The 20700-nt window shown below is 35.8% G+C and overlaps 2 protein-coding genes across 3 annotated transcripts; both read left to right on the top strand.

Moving 5' to 3' along the window:
- The first annotated feature begins 7737 nt into the window (after window positions 1–7737).
- Window positions 7738–9364, top strand: LOC136815343 (protein chibby homolog 1-like). The gene is made up of 3 exons (XM_067071784.1): window positions 7738–8170; window positions 8378–8499; window positions 8763–9364. The coding sequence occupies exons 1-3, from the start codon at window positions 7969–7971 to the stop codon at window positions 8853–8855; spliced, it is 417 nt and encodes a 138-aa protein (XP_066927885.1). The 5' UTR covers window positions 7738–7968; the 3' UTR covers window positions 8856–9364.
- Window positions 9365–9700: 336 nt separating this feature from the next.
- LOC136815340 (GATA zinc finger domain-containing protein 7-like) lies at window positions 9701–20462 on the top strand. Of its 2 annotated transcripts, none has more exons than XM_067071782.1 (9): window positions 9701–9814; window positions 10206–10349; window positions 10718–12523; window positions 12750–12869; window positions 14517–14609; window positions 15487–15621; window positions 15973–16058; window positions 17810–17917; window positions 19547–20462. In XM_067071782.1, exons 1-9 carry the CDS (start codon window positions 9731–9733, stop codon window positions 19599–19601), a joined length of 2631 nt encoding a protein of 876 aa, XP_066927883.1. In that variant the 5' UTR covers window positions 9701–9730; the 3' UTR covers window positions 19602–20462. The 2 variants fall into 2 exon arrangements, with proteins under 2 accessions (XP_066927883.1, XP_066927882.1); XM_067071781.1 differs by having other exon boundaries at window positions 12747–12869.
- Window positions 20463–20700: the final 238 nt, after the last annotated feature.

Genomic DNA, 20700 nt, shown 5'->3' with positions numbered 1-20700 from the left:
CCAAAATATGGCTTCGTTGGAATACCGGTTGAAACACTTGTGGTGCTCGCAGGCGAAAAATTTATGTTTACTTCTCTCGTATATTTTAGTGGTATTTATCCAATGAAAAGGATGTTGACAAAATATGCAGGGTGTTGACAAAATATGCACGGTATTGATTATGACATCATTTTAAATATGTCAATGTCGATTCAACACCCGATAAAGTAAATAATTTGTAAATAGTTCTTTTTATCGTGAAATTTAGTAATACGAACAAAAAAAGATTCAAATATAATATTTGTTTCCTATATCTAGATTATACTAGTGTTTAGAATACAGTAAATTTTCACGAAAAATATTTTGCGATGGCGGTACGCCCAATCTAAAACCTACATTAGCTGGGAGACCCGTCTACTCTGTTTGTGTGGTTTCGAAGTATAGCATTTAGTTAAAACAAATAATAATGTAGAAATCTTGATAGAAATAACAGAGTAGCCGGGTATTTTTGTAGATGCCAAATCTGTCTGCAGAATTCTATTGGCTGTTAAACAATTGTTGAAACCACGTGATATTATTGTTTTAATTGGAAGTGCGCGAATCTGATTGGCTAACCTTATCAATGGCTTTTTTGGCACGAAATTCAAACCAAATGTATATAAACAAATTTAAACTGGGTCATAAATACCATACTTTCAATGAGTAGCTTTTGATGGGATTTTTGCTTATGTGTTGTAAGTTTGAATAGAGAGTATGGATCTCCAGACTAAACCTACATAAGCAAAAACGAAAGTTGTTGGGAAGGAAAGAGTAAACGCAAGACAGAAGGTTTGGTTGTGTTGATCAGGTATGTTTTTATTCTATCCGAACTAATATTATAAAAGACCAAGGAGGCCCTGACTGAACTTGGGACGATTGGTCAAATTTTGTGACGGTTGATTTCTGGGCTCTATTTTCACTTACTGTTTAAATCTCTTCGACAACCAAGTTTATCAATCAAACTTTCACCGTCTCATTATCACAACCAAATGTATTTTTAAAGCATTTTAAAAGTATATAATTTGAAGAAGTAATTAACAATTTAATGTTGACTCCACTTTTTTTGTGTTGTTTTTACTCTAGCTAGAGACTTTTCCAGTGTGCACGGTTGATTGACATGTCAAAGTTAACGAGTGTCAATAACAGATCTCATGATTTTCCGCAGATAAACAGATTTTTTTAATATCTCTGTTTGGACGCTTGCGCGAATATGCGAATACGCACGCGATCCCATTATTATATACATGTTTCTCGTTGCAAAGATTTGTTCCTTTTGCGGCGTGAAAGCCTACCTGGTGAGAGTAACGTATTCACATTATTTGCTATCTATGATTTGGGTATATGTTAATTAAATGACTTTGGAGGTTTGGTGAAATGGTGGACAAATGGCCGTCCCATGTTTTGTCAGATAGTCCCAAGCTAGAGGAGTTGACGGTAAAAACTCACTATTCACTCACATTTTTTACCATATTAAGACCTTGCCCTTGACATTATTATAACATCTTTTTAAGATTCAATTCACGTACCTAACATTTTAGGGGCCCCTCGATAATGAAAAATGCCCCTAAACAAATTTTTATTCACATCCTTAAATTTACAAATTCATTATTTCCTGAGAAAGTTTTACCGTTTCCTTGTTACTTGAAACTTCCCTGTTTAGAAAACCAACTTTTCTTTTTTAGAATGTCTTATATACAATCTAGTTTTCATATTTATAGAAACTAGATTGCTGACATGTGAAAAGGAATTTCGGCATGACTGATCCTTGTGTTTCGATAATAACATCAAAGCGGGAATTTGTTTCTTTCTTATCAGTTCACCCTTTCTCTCATTACTTTCAAAGCATGGTTAGCTCAAGCGGTTAGATCGTCTGTCTCATTTGCATGGGGCTCCAAGTTCGATTCCAATGGGTGTCCAATTTTTTCAATTCTTGATTTTTAATTTCGTATCACAATATTTTCATTAGAGTGAAGAGATATCGACGCCTTATGTAATGTTAATTGCTATTAGTAATTACGCGTTCAATTCGAATCTATGATCTGTTCCCTCCTAGTGAAGAGTTTAATACTCTTATAACAACTGTATTTTATAAGCATTGAATACTGAAATTCAAATAACGACCACGCAAGAAAGATAAGCAAACGATTGGATCAAGTGCCAAACATTTTGACCCGGAAATTAATTATTATTCTGCCTTTAAAGTATAAAACGAAAAGTTCAATGATTCTGAAAGAAGTTATTTGATGATTCTCTTACAAATAATCGCTCACTCACTCGCTGGCTGAAAGTGAAAGTGAAACTGAAACTGAAACTGTCAGACAGCAAACGCAGGCGCAAACGCCTATGCCCGTTCTTCTATATCTCAGCCTTGAATAATCGCTTGTGGCAAAAAAAAGATTGAAGAAAAAAAAACTTAAAAAAGTTCTTATTAAGTGATGCTATCATAGCTTATCTAAACCTTAGACGGAGAGCAGAGTTAATATATGCTAGCTACTTGTTTGATTGACCTTCATTATAAAAGAACAAGAGTTAAAAAAAGAAAATTGAAGAATTGAAAAATTGAACATCCATTGGAATCGAACTCAGAGCCCCATGCCTATGAGACAGGCGATCTAACCGCTTGAGCTAACCACGCTTTAGAAGTAGTGAGGGAAAGCGTGAACTGATAAGAAAGAAAAAGGAAAGAAAGAAACAAGAAGAAAATTAATTCCCTCCAGATCCATGGCTAGCATACCTACGTCCGGGGGGGGGGGGTGCCGCCCAACTTTCGACCTTTTGAACTTTACCGGGACTAAAAACAGAAAACAAAAGAAAACTTTGGGAATTTTACGACCCATAGCGGGACAAATATGACCAAATTTCTATCTTTCCAGGGTTGAAATTTTCCTATTTTTTCAACCCTTAGTGGGACTGAAATTTGATTTTCTGATTTTTCTGACCCTTAGCGGGACTTTGGAAATCCAAAAAAGGTACCCTGTGTGCCACCCTTAGCACATACCATACCCTCCATTTGCTTAAGTACCTCCCACCCCGGGACCTACATGTTTACTTTTTTCTTGTCAGATTCAACAAGCCATCAACCAAGACAAAAATCAAAATCTATTTGTTCATTATATTTGTGGGCGGTGAGCGCTTTATTTTTCTCCAATCAGCTTCTGTGATTTTGAAGGCAAACAAAAAATTAAAAAAGGCACATTAGCAGTGAAAATTCATAGTTCATGATCATGGCCTCTGTTGCAGAAATGTTGGCTCATTGTGTTGGTATTATGCTGAGTTTATGGACATAAAAATATTATTGCCCTATTGAAAGTTTGGTGGCATACCTGAAAATAAAAATAAAAAGATTTTTTTTCATTTTTGCATAAATTTTGTATAAATAACGCTACCTTATACCATAAGTTGGTCTAATTCCGACATCCCTCTTCTTATTCCAACAAGCTTCTTTAGAGAATAGGAATAATATGAAGGTGGTTGGAATCACTGATAATAGAGAAAAGATTATTTCCTCTCTGATTGCATTGCTAAGCAAAGAAATTTAAAATTTCAATCAGCGATTCCGACCTTCTTATTGTCGAGGCCCTACCTGTCCTACCTTCATAAAATCTAATTTGCATCAGAACAGAGAAAATCCGAAAAGGGGTTTTAGATAAATTGGTCGAAATAATCTTGAAAACATTATTTTAAGAAATTCAAACTCAAGGAAAAGATATTTTAAAACATTGATAGTGTCGAAACAGTCTAGCACAAAGAATCTACACTCAAAACAAAACTTGGTTCAATAGTTGGTGTAATGGGATTTCCGAGCCCTCCATCTGAACTTACTTAATTTCATGAACAGATAGAGTAAACAAAACAAAAGAGGAGACGAGTACAGAATGAACTTAGACAAAGTCAGTTCCTTATAAAAATAATCTTTGACATAACCAGCTCCTAGAGTTACAAAAGAAAAGTTACACTTACGTTATGAAAATAATCGTTGAAGCTCTAATATTTGACTTCACTAACCTCCTTATAAAAGAAAAATTGACCTCTATATATACTAGGTCCCTACTCCTAAAAATAAAACTTAATTACTTGATTATATAATCCTAGTGGGGGTTAATGGGGTTAACTTTCATATTTCAAAATAACAAAATCATAAAAATTGTCATAAGGAAGGCTGAACAGGAAAACATAGAGGAAGGTCATTTTAAGGTGATTAAAAGGTTCTGATAAGAGGGTAAATAAAAGAAATATCGTTAAATTTGCCTTACTTCTATTTAGATTAGTAGATATTTGCTTTCAAATAGTAGAAACGGTGTACACTGATGAGACTCGTAAAAATGGGACATGGGTTTCCTGTTGTTACATAATAGCTCACGTAACCAAAGTTGTTAACATTTCACAACCTGAGAAGGGGGGGGGGTTCTGGCTTCGCTCGTGATTCAACATCACGGGGGCACGAAAGAGTGTTGCCCTCAACACACAAATCCAAGTGTCTTGATCACATATCTTCTTCTGTTGATTGTTGATTTTGATAGTTGTTTCTAGCATTGTAACTGTTGTGACGGGCGCATTATGATATGACTGGCGAGGTTGCCTTTGCTGTTTTGAATAACAGACTCTGGCTATATGACCTGGCTTCCCGCAGCGAAAGCAGGTGAGTGGCTTCCTAATTTTGTTTTCATCATTTTTGGGCCCCATGGCTTCCACAGCGGCGAGGATGCTCTGCATGGTGGCTGCGTCATCCCTTGGGGGACTAATTGATTCCTTTAACAAAAGGGCATGGGTTGCATCGCTGTAGGACTTGGGTTGTTTCATCTGTATATAATTCCTATAGGGTAAGTCTAAGCCAGCAATCATAATATCTAGTTTGGTTTGGTCCGCCACTTCCAGATTATGTGAGAGCTTTTCCACTTTTTCTAAGTATTTTGTAATGCTTTCGCCTTTTTGTTGAATGCCGTGTAGCTCTTGGCGTTTCCGATATTTCAATCCTGGAGCGTCAAATTCTTTTCGAAGACAATCAGATAACTTCTTATAGTCTTCTTTCGAGTTATTAGTTAGGGTCAAAAAGAACGTGTACGCTCTATTCTTTAATAATAGAGGTATTACTCTTGCTTTCTGCTGATCGTTTAATTGGTAAAATGACAATGACAAATCAAGTTTGGTCAAAAACTCAACTATGTCTTCATCTGATTGGGCACCAAATTTTGGGAGGGAAGCAATGTCCACTCTATTGGCAAGTAGGGAGGTAAGTAAAACTGTGTCTGACATTGGATTCGACTCTTTCACTTTCACAATTTTCATTGTGTTATTAGGGTTGGGTTTTTGACTGTGTCACTTCTAAGCCCGCGAATAGCAGGAGTAGAATGTCAATAGGGAATGGGGTTTTGGACGAGAAGGGTTCTCCACGATTGACTGGGTCATTTGTTTCCAGTCTTAATCTTTCTAGGAGATTTTCATGGTTTTTGTTGGTTTTTTCAACGAATCGTTCTAAGATTTGGTGGGACTTCTTAAGAGATTCGAAAGCTTCTTCAAGCTTGTCTCTCAATTTTAGGGACGGGGGCGTGCTATCAAATTGCACTTCTTCTTGTAAGTTCTTTAGTTCTTGAAGGATCCTGTTGACTTCTTTGGATAGGGCTTCTTCTTGTTGGGATCCTTTGTGTTGTAGGGATTCAATCGATGGGATCGAAGGTGTTCCTGGCTCTTCTGGTTGTCCGTGACCTTGTTCAATCTTCTGTTCCAATGTTCGGGTGATATCCTTCAAGGTATTGACGTATTGTCTTTGGCCATTAGACAACTCGCTGATACTTTGCTTAGCGATTTGGATTCGATATTGGATATTCTCGTACATCTCTTCCCGTGATTCTTGGTCAACAGAGTCAGTCCTTGCGTCATGAGTCTTCTCTCCCGTTGAATCTCACTCTTGTCCTAGATGCATTCTGATTGCACCCAGTGCGTGGCGTCGTGCTACTTCTAAGTTGTCGTGGGTTGACATAATTACAATATCTCTTTAGATTTAAAAGAGGTAAACAAATAGTCAATCTTTCTTTCTTCTTTTCTTTTCTTTTTTTTTTTTTTTTTTTTTTCTATAGGCATATATTTTCTTTTTGGGTCAAAGGGGATTTGTGCCATAGAGGATTCGCCTCTAGGCGGACCGGTCAAATTTTTTTCTTTTAAGTACTTCATCAAAGACTCCCATATAGTCTTTGGCTAACCACCGTCAAAGAATTTCTTTTTATTCTTTGGAATACCATAGAAGCTCCCTTTTAGCTTCCGTATACCTTCAAAGGCTCCCTTAGTCCTTTGGCTATCTGTCTCAAAATTTAATGGGATACTCTGTCAAATCGCTGGAGTTTTCTTTTCTTTTCTCCGCAAAATATTTTCGTTACATGTTTTGACTTCTACATGTACAAATTTTCAAAATAAAAAGGGTTTCTTTCTTCAATTAGCTAATATTTTCTTCAAAGGGGATTTCTCTTTAATTAGTAAAATTTACATCGCCTACATCAGGGGCTACGTCAAGGTTAATTGAGGCAAGTTCAAGTTCAATATCTGATTTATTAAATCCGGTTTCAAATAAGAGGAGTAGATCAATTATATCTATAATTCGATAAAAAAAAATTGATAGAGGGATTGAGAAATCATTTGCTTGAGATTTCTAAGTCAATTAAAGTTAATATTAACAAAAAAAATAGGCATGCCAAAAGAAAACATCAAAAGGGAGTAACGGATAAGCTACCAGTCGCGAAAGGAAAAGGAGAGAGGGGAAGGGAACATTTCTGCACTCGTCGAGGGTAAGGTTGGAAAAGAAAAGGGGACAGGTGGGCAGACATCTCGGTAGAACCTCCATGTCGAGGCCCTACCTGTCCTACCTTCATAAAATCTAATTTGCATCAGAACAGAGAAAATCCGAAAAGGGGTTTTAGATAAATTGGTCGAAATAATCTTGAAAACATTATTTTAATAATTCAAACTCAAGGAAAAGATATTTTAAAACATTGATAGTGTCGAAACAGTCTAGCACAAAGAATCTACATTCAAAACAAAACTTGGTTCAATAGTTGGTGTAATGGGATTTCCGAGCCCTCCATCTGAACTTACTTAATTTCATGAACAGATAGAGTAAACAAAACAAAAGAGGAGACGAGTACAGAATGAACTTAGACAAAGTCAGTTCCTTATAAAAATAATCTTTGACATAACCAGCTCCTAGAGTTACAAAAGAAAAGTTACACTTACATTATGAAAATAATCGTTGAAGCTCTAATATTTGACTTCACTAACCTCCTTATAAAAGAAAAATTGACCTCTATATATACTAGGTCCCTACTCCTAAAAATAAAACTTAATTACTTGATTATATAATCCTAGTGGGGGTTAATGGGGTTAACTTTCATATTTCAAAATAACAAAATCATAAAAATTGTCATAAGGAAGGCTGAACAGGAAAACATAGAGGAAGGTCATTTTAAGGTGATTAAAAGGTTCTGATAAGAGGGTAAATAAAAGAAATATCGTTAAATTTGCCTTACTTCTATTTAGATTAGTAGATATTTGCTTTCAAATAGTAGAAACGGTGTACACTGATGAGACTCGTAAAAATGGGACATGGGTTTCCTGTTGTTACATAATAGCTCACGTAACCAAAGTTGTTAACATTTCACAACCTGAGAAGGGGGGGGGTTCTGGCTTCGCTCGTGATTCAACATTATTATTCCTCCAGAGAAGGGTATCAAAATTAGAAAAGGGATGTCAAAATTAGACCAACTAAAAATTAAAGGATGTCATTTTTATAGCCACCTATCTTGCAAGACAATGAACAGCTACTGGCTTCAGTAGAGTAGGGTTTTCAAATTCAGCCATCTTATTGGTGGGAATTTAAAAAGTCTCACATGCATTAACGTACAATTTATATCATTTGATTACTTTTAGCATAAATCAAAAAATTAGTATTAATCAACTTAAAAAATGCCTTTGTTTGGTAAAGCAAGTTTTAAAGCTTCTAGAAAAGTTCCTAAACGGAAAGCAGATGCTGGCTCTACTGATCCCAGTCAGCTGAGTGATAAAAGCGCTTTGGATCCAAACCTAGATTTTTCACAGACACCATTGAAACTCTCACTTGGTGGGCAAAAAATGATTTTTCAAAATGGTGTATGGATTGCTACAGATGGTATAACTTTTTGTTAAAACTTGTATTTTGAAGCTTTCAAATGTAAGACCAGACCCGATTGGAATTTCTAAAAATCTTATTCTAAATTATGATTAATAATACACAATGACACAAATAAACTACAGTTGAAACTTGCCTGACTATTTTAATTATAAACCATCAATTGTATTATCAATGCTTTTTTTCCTCTTTTATTTTAAACTGCAGAGCAAGGTAGCCAATCATCTATGAGAGACAATGACTTATCGCATGCAGCTAAAGAGAAAATATTAACACTTGAAGAAGAAAATAATATGTTGAAATACAAAATTGAATTACTTCTAGATATGGTTTGTAATGAAATATCAACTACCTATTGCTGTATAGTTTTTAAAGTACTTCAAATTCATCAATCAATCATTTAAGATAAATCTGATAAGATCAATCTGATTTATAATATTATATTTTTGGATTTACATATTTTAAAAAGCTTGAAACCTGTTGTGAGTTATGTTTTCATTCTTTAAAAGAGGTCATTTCCTTAAAGTTTAAAGTTTTTGATATAAAAACACTGTCACAATGTTTTAAATCTATATTACACATTTCTTTATAGCTTGCAGTATCACAATCAGATATTCAATGCATGGAACAAGAAATTAACCAAATGAAGAAAGCTGTCGGGAATAAAGATTCTGGATATTCATAGTTCCTAGAGCTTCTATAAGTTCCATCATTGTGATGTGAGCCAAGTATTTGGCGGTGATGATTTCAACACTTCAGCTTGTACATTCGTACATTGTATGATTCTGGCCAGCTCTTAGGACTCTTATCAGCTTTGAAGAGGATCATTCAAGCAAGAATCATTTGGCAGCTGTTTCCTTCGATCTGAAGTATTTCACAAACAGACTACTTTATTCAAAGCTATTAACAGGAACATAATGATCACCAAAAACAGGAAAATCCTTGCAACTGCTTGCAAAACAACCCATTCAACTTCATTGCAAAAGCTTGCAGAAATTCTTTGCCAAGTGTAAATGAATGTATAATGAATGAAATAGATAGATGGTTTTTATTTATGGTGATTGATTCATAAGGGGCTGTCAACAAATAAAAATTAATACTGTTTAAATGATGGATATTTTGATTTTATAAATTTGCTTATTATATGTAATTTATTGTACAATGAGATTTTTGAAATACATATTATAATGTTTCTCACTGCCTCTCTTATCCGAGACATACACATAAAATAATTTTGACGTATACAATTTTTTAATAATTACAGAATGACATATTCATCAGTACTCTGTACCAGAGTGTAACCTCTGCGATAAAGTATGATTTATAAATGACAACACTTCTGTCGTCGTCTCCCGTCCCTCACTCACACTCCATCGCAGTGGTCGGTTTGAAAATTCTCAAATCAGAAAAGACACTTGACAAATGACAACAGACCCTCTACGGCAATGAATTTTGAATAGGTCTGTACAGACTAATTGATCAGAAAACTAGACCCTTCTTCATGATAATATTTATATTTTTTCTAGAATGATAAAAAGTAATGAGAAAGTAAAGTGAAAAATGGACCCGTTGCAGAAGTTGTTGAACAATAACAAACCAAATTCATGGTATACTTGCAAGACACCTCTTATGAAGGATGTACCGGTATGTATTATCAACTTCAGTTGAGCTAAAACTGTAACTGTGTGTGTGTAGTCCCTTGACAGCCTGGAGACCTACAAAATGGTTCGCCTTAAAATATAGTTTGCCTTAAAAAATGAGTTGCCTTAAAAAATGGTTCGCCTTAAGAAATGGTTCGCCTTGAAAAATAGTTTGCCTTAAAAAACGGTTCACCTTAAAAATGGGTTGCCTTTTAAGGAATGGTTGCCTTATTAAAGAATGGTTGAATTAAATACACCCCTTTTTAACTCATCCATGATTGTTCTAGTTTAAAATTTTGATTTTTTGAGATTGGGGATGAGTTTTTCACTTCTTCTACAATCGGGCTTTGTGTTTTTTTGTGGGTTGATTTTCAAATTTCTTATTACTACTTCAGATCAAACTCGATGTGGAGGACCGCAAAAATCTGATGTCATTGAAAATGAAAGCATGTAAAATAGAACAGAAAATCGAAGAAAGACGAAAGAGGAAGAGAGAAGAGATGATGCAAGCTTGTCTATTTGTTCAACAGAAGATTCAGGTTATTCGAGTTAAATTTGACCATTCGTTTAATGACCCAGGTTGTAGAACAATTTGCCTAACTCATCAAAATATTTTGAGCCCTATTGGGCCATTCTTGGACTTTTGGACTCAGAGTTAAAACTCTACCCTTCCAACCTAGAATTTAGAGCGCTTCCAAATCGTTTGTGGTTGTAAGATTTTGTGGGAATTTCCCTTTTTTCTCAAATATTATGACTTTGATTTGATTGTACCACATACTAGTATTGCTAATTAGGCAAATTCCTGGAAGACAGAAAATATTTCACCACTGCAAAAAAAATATTTGTTGTTTTCACACTTATTTTGCTTTCAGAGCCGACTTAAGGTTGATTTCAATGCTTCTTTCAGAGCCGACCAAAAAAGAACCAACAAAGTTTATCATCAGCTTCGTCCAACACAGTCACTCCAGAAAACACTCCCCATCCCCAAGAAAGGGCTACCCAGCTTCAAGGAAATGCTTCTTACCACCAAGAAAGGGCTACCAACAATCAAGTAAACACTCCCCACCTTCAAGATAACATTTCCCGCCATTACCAAGAGCCTGTAGAACAAAACAAAACACCAGAATTGCATCCAAGCATCTCTGAAAACAATATTGTCCAACAAATGGATGAGCTGATGGACCTCAAAGATGAACAAGACGAACTTGAATCGTGGTACGAAATCGAGAAAATCAAATTAGCTGCAAAATACGATCAAATGAGACTTGAAAACATACGTAGACAGAAATCCATTATAGAGAATAGTCATGATATGCTTGTAATGAGTGTAGAGAAAAATACACCTTTGAAGAGTTTTCAAAACCAAAGTCATCAACAACTCGACTCTCCTGTGTTATTCCAAGATTCAGAATCAAGCAGATATCATAGTGGAAGTATTACTCGTTCTTCACCTAACACCTCTGATTCGTCCCTACCCAAATCTTATAGTAGTAATCACTCACAGTCTGAGCAACAACAGAAAGTACATTTTACAATTACAAGCGAAAGTGATGAAAATCCTGTCATCACAAAAAGTCATTCACCATCCGAATGTATCAAAGGTATTGAAAGTGCACAAAACCAATATCCACCCCAATATGATATTCAAGACTCTTTGACCCACTCTCAACAATCACCTAACCAACAAAATTCAGAACCAGAAATGATTTACCAAGATCCACCAAGTAATGTGCTTCAGAATGGTCCAAGTCCTACCAGTGCAACCAATAGTTATTTTTCATCTCAAAATAATGCTTTGCAAAATCAAAGTCTCACCGATAATATGAATAATAGAAACGCAAACAGCTCTCCTAACAGCAATGCTTCACAGAATCACCAAGAACAATCTAAACCAAATTCTGAGTTGAACAACCCAGAAAAATTTTCAAGAGATTCTATCGCAAACATGGTTGGTTTTGGAAGCGAACTCTTACTCAGACATTATCAATCAGTTGATGCCAAACTGCGAAGAAAAAGTAGAGCCACGAAATTCTTTACAACACCCGAATCTAATAAGAAGAAACAAGCTACAAAATTAATAACATATTCAACAGATTTATCGCCGTACCCAACAACAAACATTGAAGGTGATTTCAATACTCCAGGTAATGTTTTCACCAGCCAACTAACCACTCCTTGTACTGAGCAAAGAGAATTTCAACAGCCAACAGAATCAACCAGGAAACTGATAAACAATAACCAAGAAAACACACCATATCCAGGATACGTCAACAAATTCACTGAAGATTTGTCACCAGCTGTTCAATCACCGTGTGTTGTCAACCAGAACCATATTGATACTCCTTTCCCGAAACCACAGAACCAACACCCTTACACTACAATAGATCAACGCCAATTCCAACAAAGAAACCATAACCTTTCCCATAACTCCAATCAAAACGCTGGTATACCTTTATCGAAATCGACTCTCCACATCCCATCCAAGTTAACCAATAAATCCATATCTACCCCAGCTCTGAATCAAGATTCTCCACGTGTTACCAACAAAACAATTATGACAGTTTCCACTCCGAACATACACGACAGTCAAGACTCAATAGAGAAAACATCGACGCCGCATGAGGCTCAGCGATTCAGCAGCCCTAGACAAAATTTCCATCATCTTTCATTAATTTATGGGGATGAAATTCCAAGAATGGATATCTGTAATGAGGTATAATCAAACTTTTCCTAAAACCTTAACTTTCGCCAATGCGATCTTCAAAAAAACTCGGATAAGTTCTCTAAGCTGTATTGATCCCTTCTACTCAATCTATCGCTTCCATAATGGTGGAAATTACGTAACTTGACGAAACCTAACAACCCTGAATTAACATTTAGCTGAAAATTAGACATTATTTTAACTGTACAGATATCTCAAAACCTTTTGTTTTCAGCAGGACCAAAATCGGTCTTTCCACCAACAAAGATGTTCGCCACTGTTCGCTTTATACAAAGGTTTCATGGTACGTCGCTTGTTGAAAACAAGAAAAGTCAATGAAATCATCAAGACAATTAAGGTAAGAATTAGCCATTGGGTTTGAAGCCCGAAGGGCTGGAGTAGAACCTCTAACCTTTCGCAGGCAAGAAAAAGTGAAGCCACTTATTTCCCATCCAGAACACATGTAGAACGCGCCGCAATCATGACGACGAATTGTATCTAGTGGCTCCTTCGTTTTTGAAGACTACATTTTTTGAAATCTAGCGATAACTTTCAATCCGGCGTTTGTGTAAAAACCAAGCACGGGCGTTCCGGATGGGAAATAAGTGGCTTCATTTCCCATCCTGGAGTCTCGAGTCTAGCGCTTAGGCTTGGAAGTCAATGGAATTAGCAATGTTTTTGGCCCTTACTTTGTTTTTACCAGGCACAGTTTGGAGGTTCGCCCGGGCTTACCTTTTTGTTATTGAAATATTGCTATTACTACAAGACGTGTTTTAACGGCCATACAGCATTTTATTGACATTTTGGAAGGGCTGTTGCATTCCCGGGCTTTTGTTTCGGTCCCCTGTTAGGTAAGATTGGTCTTTGAGTATCTTTGGTGCAAGATTTTGGATTTGTTTAGACACCACTTTTACAACGATATGTCCATGACATAATCTTTAGTACATTAATACCCGGAATGGCCGGGGGTACTGCGGCATGATATCGACCCTGGTTTTGGCGAAAATTTGTCTTACTACCACCACTCTCTTTTTAATATAATACCTGGTACTAACGTTTTTGAGGAAAAAGGGGACGTCCAACCAATAGCGTTGTGGCAGGGGACCGGGTGACACGCCCCCCCACCCCCCAGCGGAGCTTTTTTGAAGGAGTGCCGAAGAGCAAGGTGCGCCAAAAGAGATTTTTTAAACGCCCCAATCTTAAAAATCATATTTTATGCGCCTTAAATTGTGCCCCAGGACCATAATTTTAAAATACTTGCAATTTTTTTCGCTCGCAATAAACTTCTTTGCAATCTAGCTAATTTACAAGTTTGTGTACAATATAGCATCATTAAATGAAAATTTAACTTTCTTTTTCAGCATTTTGAGCCTCAAATTGTTATTCTGTTCTTAATTGTAGTGTGAAATTAAGGTATTTCAAGCTTTTTACCCAATTTTTACTACTATGAACGCCACTTTGGAAAATTTGGGGGGGCGCCATTTAAAAAAAATTGACTTTGGCTCCTCCAGGAAAATTTTCCCACAACGCCACTGCGTCCAACCCTATTTAGAAACCGGTTATAAAAAAAAATCGGTTCACCACCTTAGACACAACAGCCATGAATTGCCTGGCATTTTCGGGTGTTATTTAATAGAATAGTTCATATCTTAAATTTCACCTACATCCCTTTTTAATCGGTTTACTTCACCTTGCTTACTACTTTAAATAATAGCACTAATTTTCTTTTGTAAGAACAATTTTATAATAGCATTGAGGCTCAAAATCGCCAAAAAATAAGAGCAATTTTAAGAACAATGCTGACCCTGGAATTACTAAATTCCAAGCAATTTAGGGTTCAAAGTAGTAAAAATTTGGTAAAAAGCCTTAATTTCACCCTATAATTAAGAACAGGATAACAATTTGAGTCTCAAAATGCTGAAAAAGAAAGAACAACTGAACTTAATCAAAAATCTACTTGTTTCTTATAAATAATAGAATGTACTCTTGATATTTCTTTGTGTAGGATACACGTTCATTTTTGAGTGACATCGATAAAGAAAATCGTGGTAAATTCAATTTAGCCGATCGACAGCTTCGTACTCGACTGCTTGACGAGGTTTGTTACTCTTATAATTCAATTTTCTTTGTTATGATATAAAAAAGAGGCGCGCCTCTATGCTGACAAAGCAGAGTAAACAAAAGAATTTCTCTAAATGTGAGATCGCGCAGCGTCGAAGGTGGAGAAAATTGCTCTTTCTTTTGTTAGAAAAATGCTGTTCAAGCGTATGGTCGGAGATGATGTTAAATGATGTCTTCTAATCCAACATTATTTTGATTTGCTATAATTTTATCTCGGATGTTTTATTGTCCAGTTTAGTTCATCATACCATAAAAAGATGGAAGAGATAACAACTTCTTCAAATCGACGTTTTCTGAGAAATTAGTAAAACAGATTGATAATTTCAAACTTTAATTTTTCTATTCTTCCTCCAATTATTGCCCTTGATGTTGGAAAAAAATGTTTATTTTACTCAAAACCTTTTAGCCCTGTTAGACTGTTAGCCCTAGCCTAGTTAAAACTAAGCCCAATTCACAAGGCTAGAACACACGGCTAGAACACACGGCTAATACCAATATAGCGTTTTCAGTGCTTTAAAGATTTCTTATATTTACGGATTTTAACTTTGTCCCATCAGATTTATCCTAGTGACTGAATCAACCTAGCTTAGATATTAACCATGCGTACGTTCTCAAACATAAAACCATCCAAACTCCTAACTTCCTAAACTGATGGTTGCATCAAATACACGTAACCAGTGCTGTTGGTCAAGAAAAAGTGTACGGTTTCTAGTAAATAAACAAACTTCTTCTATTGTTTAAGTGACGTTTTGGGTGGAAAATTTCAAAAGTTCTCAGACTCTCCAGTGGTGCATATCATGAATATTGTAGTTGAACACCATTTAAAGACTAAAGACTCTCGTATATAATTTTAGGTTTCAACTAAACAAGGGAAGCTGAATGACATTCTCACAATGTCACCCTCTGATCAATGGACCATTATCAAAAAGGATCGAAAACAAAAGCAAGATAAGATTCAACAACCTCGAAATTCACGACCTTCTATGATGGTATGTTTGTCTTTGTTCGAATGTTCATATCTTTCATCTCTTTGTGTACACTTGTCTGTGTATTGCTGTATTGAATAACAAATTTTGAGGGAGCGACGGTCGAGTGATCGATGACAGCGCCTGAAACCAGTGGTTCCCGACTTGATCACAAACTGCTTCCAACTCACAAGGCTCGAGATAACGATTTCAAGTGGGTCTGACAACATTTTTCGATCTGGTTGCTTTAGCTTGAGAATTATGATTTTTCGGTCGACAATGAGCAATTGTTTTAAGACCTGTGATAAGTTTTGCACTTATCATCCTTCCCATCTTATCATTCGCGTCCTAAAACTTCAATCATCTTATTTTCAGGTTGACAAAAGACCAAAGACAGCTCCAGCAACCAAGAAATTATCTGCAGCCTCTCTCAAAACTATGAAAAGACGTCAAGAGAATTTGTATCTTTTTCTATAAGCTAATCCTTTAAGTGTCAATGTCGGGTGGGCTATATAGGAGGACGAAGCCCTTCAGTAATGCCCTGTTTGAGTAAGAAATCGTCATTTTTGGTCTAACTCGTAGGAATTGGATTGAGCTTCATGGTCAAGCAAAAACAAAAATTAAAAGTGAGTTTTTTCCAGCGATATTTTAAGCCAAAAAGTAAAAAAATGCAAAAATGTGACAAAAATCCACTTTTTTGAGATTTTGACCGTTTTTCGACCATCATTCTTGATCAATGAGTGATCCAAGAACCTCCAAATTTCGCCCTGCATTACTCGATTCTGTCTTCCAGTGAAGTAGTTTAAAGTTTTACCACTGGGCGCCTTTCCGTCATTCAGGCAGGTGCCCAAAAGAAAGAGGAAACTCTAAGCTATCCAGCGAGCTATGAACGAGCTTCTAACTCCTTCTAGAACCAGAGATATCGCAGCTTTTAAAGTTTGAACTAGTGATTTTCTTTAAAAACTTAGAAAAAAAGGGCCGTGAAACTTACAGGGTCAAGCAAAGTATTCTACTATTTTTTTCAGGGTCATTAACCATATTTTTCTTGGCGAGGGGCTTTTAAATAGGGGTTTCCTCGAAAAAAGTTAGTTCTTGCTACTAAAAAGGGAGTGAGGGCACCTAAGACAAATTTTCCTAAAAAACAGTACTCCCTTTCCACCTGTAATTGAAATGAATTTCCAAAGGCATTCCAAAAGTTATCATAATCTGTCATTTATATAGGGCGTTCACACTCAAAAGATGCAACGGTCCAGAATGTGACGGAACGCGACGTAGCATACTTAGACCATGTTCACACTATACTCGATAGCTTTTCGAAAAGATTCGATAGCCCATCCGATATAATGTGAACACTTCGGCATGAAACGCTACAAAGAACTCTCTTTGTTTACTGTGTTCGTTCACATTTGATGTAACGATAAAAAAGAGTAGTATTAATATCTCAAAAAATTATTATCGTCTCGAAAATAATATCGGATAGGGTCACTCAAAAGATGCACCGGTCCAGAATGCGACGGAACGCAACGTAGCACACTTAGGACATCGTATCGTCTCAACACCTATCCGCTAGAAAAATCGGTTCGATAGATTTTCTATCGTGTCGAAAATCATATTAGATAGGGTGTCCACGAACCAGTTAGTGGATTTCAGCAGCCTACTCTCGAATACCTATTAGCCGGGGTATTGGAATAAGCGGTGGGGGGGGGGTGGAGAAAATCTCAAAACTTAATAAGTGGGGCAGGGGGTGGAATAAAAATGTCCTGGGTGGAAAACTTTAAGGAGGCTAATACAGCAGAATTAGGACAAAAGAGGGAACTTTCAAAAACATTTTCCCAAAAATTAATAAGCGGGGGGAAGGTTGGAATAAGAATGTCCTGGGTGGAAAATTTTCGAAAAATTAATTACCGGGGGACGGATATTAGGTACCCGAGAGTAGGTTGTATAAAGATGTTCAGAAAATGTAATGAAAGGGAGGGTTGAGAATTTTTGTTCTTCACACCTTACTTATCTGGTAAAACATATTTTGTTAAAGGGTGATGAAAAATCGCTAGGCAATACAAATTTTATACTGACATTCTTTTTGAATGGAGTCTCTTCTGAAGCTATAAATATCAAGAGTAATCGAGTCAAATAAATATCAAGTAATCGAGTCAAAAATATCACTTAAACCATCGTTTCTTCCTTGACTACAACTTTTCTCGTTACTTAAAAGACACAATATCAACAACAACAGACCAAAGACAGCACCACCACCAAAAACGCCTGTTAAACAAGGAGTCAGCAAGAAGACCGCATCTCAAAGACCAAAATCTACTGGACGGTATGTTTCTAGATAGAGAAATTTACAAGGCTGAAAATGCTTGAAGGATGCTTATAATTCGAAGCAAAATGTTAGGAAAATTCTGAAAATCAGTAAAATCTCAACCAAACACGGTATTTCGGAACCGTTTGGTCTCGAGACGAAGTGAAACCATAACGTCTGAACATAGTCATAACCTTTGCTATGATCTTCCGCACGATATTCCTCATCATTCCTGATTATAACTCTTTTTGGACCTACCCCGGTGGAGGTCCTATAAATTAACCTTTGTCCGTTCGTCTGTTCGTTCGTTCGTTCGTTTGTTATTAGCTTTCCTCATGATTGGCTCGTTAGTTTTTTCTGATTTTTTGCACAAAGACGCATAACTATAAACCCTCGAATGTGACGGAGCCCGATTTTCAAAAAAAAAGTTTTTTGGGCAAATTTGGGCCAAAAAACGGCTAAAAAACGGGTTTTTTGGACTTTGTGAAAAATTAGGTCATTAATTTTTTCTGTTTTTTTGCATGAAAGTAGGGTACCATCGTAGGTAAAAGATGGCTTAAGCGAATTTTTGCAAAAAAATTTTGTTGGCTCAAAAAACGCATGTTTATCTATAAGAATCACTATTCATAAGCATACATCAATGTTCTTAGTCAAATTACTCAATTTTTTTATGAGATTTTGCTCAGGAGGGCTTGCTTTTAAAGAATATGTGTTTCGACATGAAATTTTGGTTGCTTGGCGTGTTTTTATAAAATAACTGGCCAAATTCGATATTTTTTTACAAGCACATTATCAATTACTTAGGTATTAGCTTTTCTCGAGATTGGCTCTTTCATTCTTTACGATTTTTTGAACAAAGATGCATAACTATAAACCCTCGAATGTGACGGAGTCCGATTTTCAAAAAAGATTTTGGGCAAATTTGGGCCAAAAAACGGCTAAAAAATGGGTTTTTTGGACTTTGTGAAAAATTGGATCATTAATTTTTACTGATTTTTTGCAGGAAAGTAAAGGTACTATCATAGGTAAAATACGGTTCAAGCAGATTTTTGCAAAAAAATTGTAGTTGGCTCAAAAAACGCATGTTTATCTATAAGAATCACTATTAATAAGCATACATCAATGTTCTTAGTCAAATAACTCAATTTTTTTTATGAGATAGATGTTTTTTTTGCTCACGAGGGCTTACTTTTAAAGAATATATGTGTTTAGACATGTTTTTATAGAAAAGCTGGCCAAATTCGATATTTTTTTATAAGCACACTATTAATTACTTAGGTATTAGCTTTTCTCGAGATTGGCTCTTTTATTCTTTATGATTTTTTGCACAAAGATGCATAGCTATAAACCCTCGAATGTGACGGAGCTCGATTCTTGGGAAAAAAAATTTGGGGCAAATTTCAGCTAAAAAGAGATGTTTTTTTGCTCTCGAAGCCTTGAATATGAAAGAATATTTCAAGAGCATGAAATTTTGGTTTCTAAACGTGTTTTTTTATAAGAAACAAACGACTAATTTTAATAGATCGTCACTATTTGTGTTTTGATTGATTGTTTAATGGTCACGCTTATGTAGATATCAATTATATATGTGTTAAATGCATAACCAGGTAGGTCCATAAAAGTATCACTTGTTTTTTTCGGTTTTAGAGGTGCATTGAAACCGATCCAGAGTCCACATTCTCCGACCATGAAAAAACGATAATTAATTTTGGAGCATGCGTAATTTAAAGTTATTATTATGTTTTACTGTTATAGTATTCTTTTTGTTTTTTTTCTTTTGTGGGGGAATTCATCTCTTCTGTCAGTCCATCTATTATTTTGAATCCCAAATACTTTATCTTTAGTTTTTCCTCTCTTCCAATTCTCTTCTTCGAATTGTTTATCGGCATTGGGCCGATAAGCTCCAGACCCCCTCCCCCCTTCCTCTTATCGGCCAAAATTTTTGAAACCAACTTTTACATCTTCGAAAACACAATTTTTTTCCAGCCATCGCGTTGATCTCGCTTTCCACCCGTCTTCGTTGAGTTTTTGACTATTTGCACCAGCATTGAGTTTGTTCATACCCGCATTGATATTGTTAATCAAAACGAAAATTAAAAAGACGCGATGAAGTCGCAACATTTCGAAGGAAATGGCAGCACGCTGGCCAATGAAAAAAGAGTTTTTTTATTAAAGCTAATTCAAAACTGTACTTTTAAAGTTGCGAATTTGTGCGCGAAGGTGAAAGCAAGTGAAATTGTATGCTTTCAGTGGAGTTTGTGGACAAAATCAGAAAGAAATTGGCTGAAAAGATTTTCGTCCCAATACTTGTTTTTTTATCGGTATGTAGTTGGACCCCCACTCACCCCCTTATCGGCCCAATGCCGATAAAAAATTCGAAAGTTTTTTGTCGAGGGTCCCTAAGTTTTAAAGTATAATATTTTTGTAAATATTTGATAGTACAGCTTTTAGATAATATTTTTGTATAGTGAAAAGTAAAAATTTCTGTTCGTTTTTTGTAAAACGTTTCTGTTTTTGAAAGATTCTATGAAATATAAATACTTCATACCAATGAGAACTTGAATTATCCATATTTTTCTCTGTTTGTCGTTTGCTTCATATTTCACCACTTATCGCCATGGTTATACCTTATCGGGGAAAAAATGTGGGAGTTTCATTTAGTCGGTTTTTTTTTTCGTCGGGGGGAAATTTCGTCACTTTTCCCCGACGAAATTTACAATTTAGTCACTTTCACTCAACTAAATTGTCCAAATGAAATGGTTTCCTTCACTAGCTCAAAAAAAGATCTTCTAATTCGGTGT

The sequence above is a fragment of the Clytia hemisphaerica genome, unplaced genomic scaffold (genome assembly GCF_902728285.1).
Source record: "Clytia hemisphaerica strain Z4C2 unplaced genomic scaffold, Clytia hemisphaerica genome assembly, whole genome shotgun sequence".
NCBI classification, from domain to species: Eukaryota; Metazoa; Cnidaria; class Hydrozoa; order Leptothecata; family Clytiidae; genus Clytia; species Clytia hemisphaerica.
The sequence above is the reverse complement of the archived record's forward strand: the minus strand, read 5'-3'. Positions and strand labels throughout refer to the sequence as shown.

Bases quoted from the DNA above. Each gene is read 5' to 3' on its own strand.
- LOC136815343 (XM_067071784.1), top strand. From the start codon at position 7,969: ATGCCTTTGTTTGGTAAAGCAAGTTTTAAAGCTTCTAGAAAAGTTCCT. The intron at 8,171-8,377 runs GTATAACTTTTT...TTTAAACTGCAG, and splicing joins TGTATGGATTGCTACAGATG to AGCAAGGTAGCCAATCATCT. The intron at 8,500-8,762 runs GTTTGTAATGAA...ATTTCTTTATAG, and splicing joins TTGAATTACTTCTAGATATG to CTTGCAGTATCACAATCAGA.
- LOC136815340 (XM_067071781.1), top strand. From the start codon at position 9,731: ATGGACCCGTTGCAGAAGTTGTTGAACAATAACAAACCAAATTCATGG. The intron at 10,350-10,717 runs GTTATTCGAGTT...TGCTTCTTTCAG, and splicing joins TTGTTCAACAGAAGATTCAG to AGCCGACCAAAAAAGAACCA. The intron at 14,610-15,486 runs GTTTGTTACTCT...ATATAATTTTAG, and splicing joins GTACTCGACTGCTTGACGAG to GTTTCAACTAAACAAGGGAA.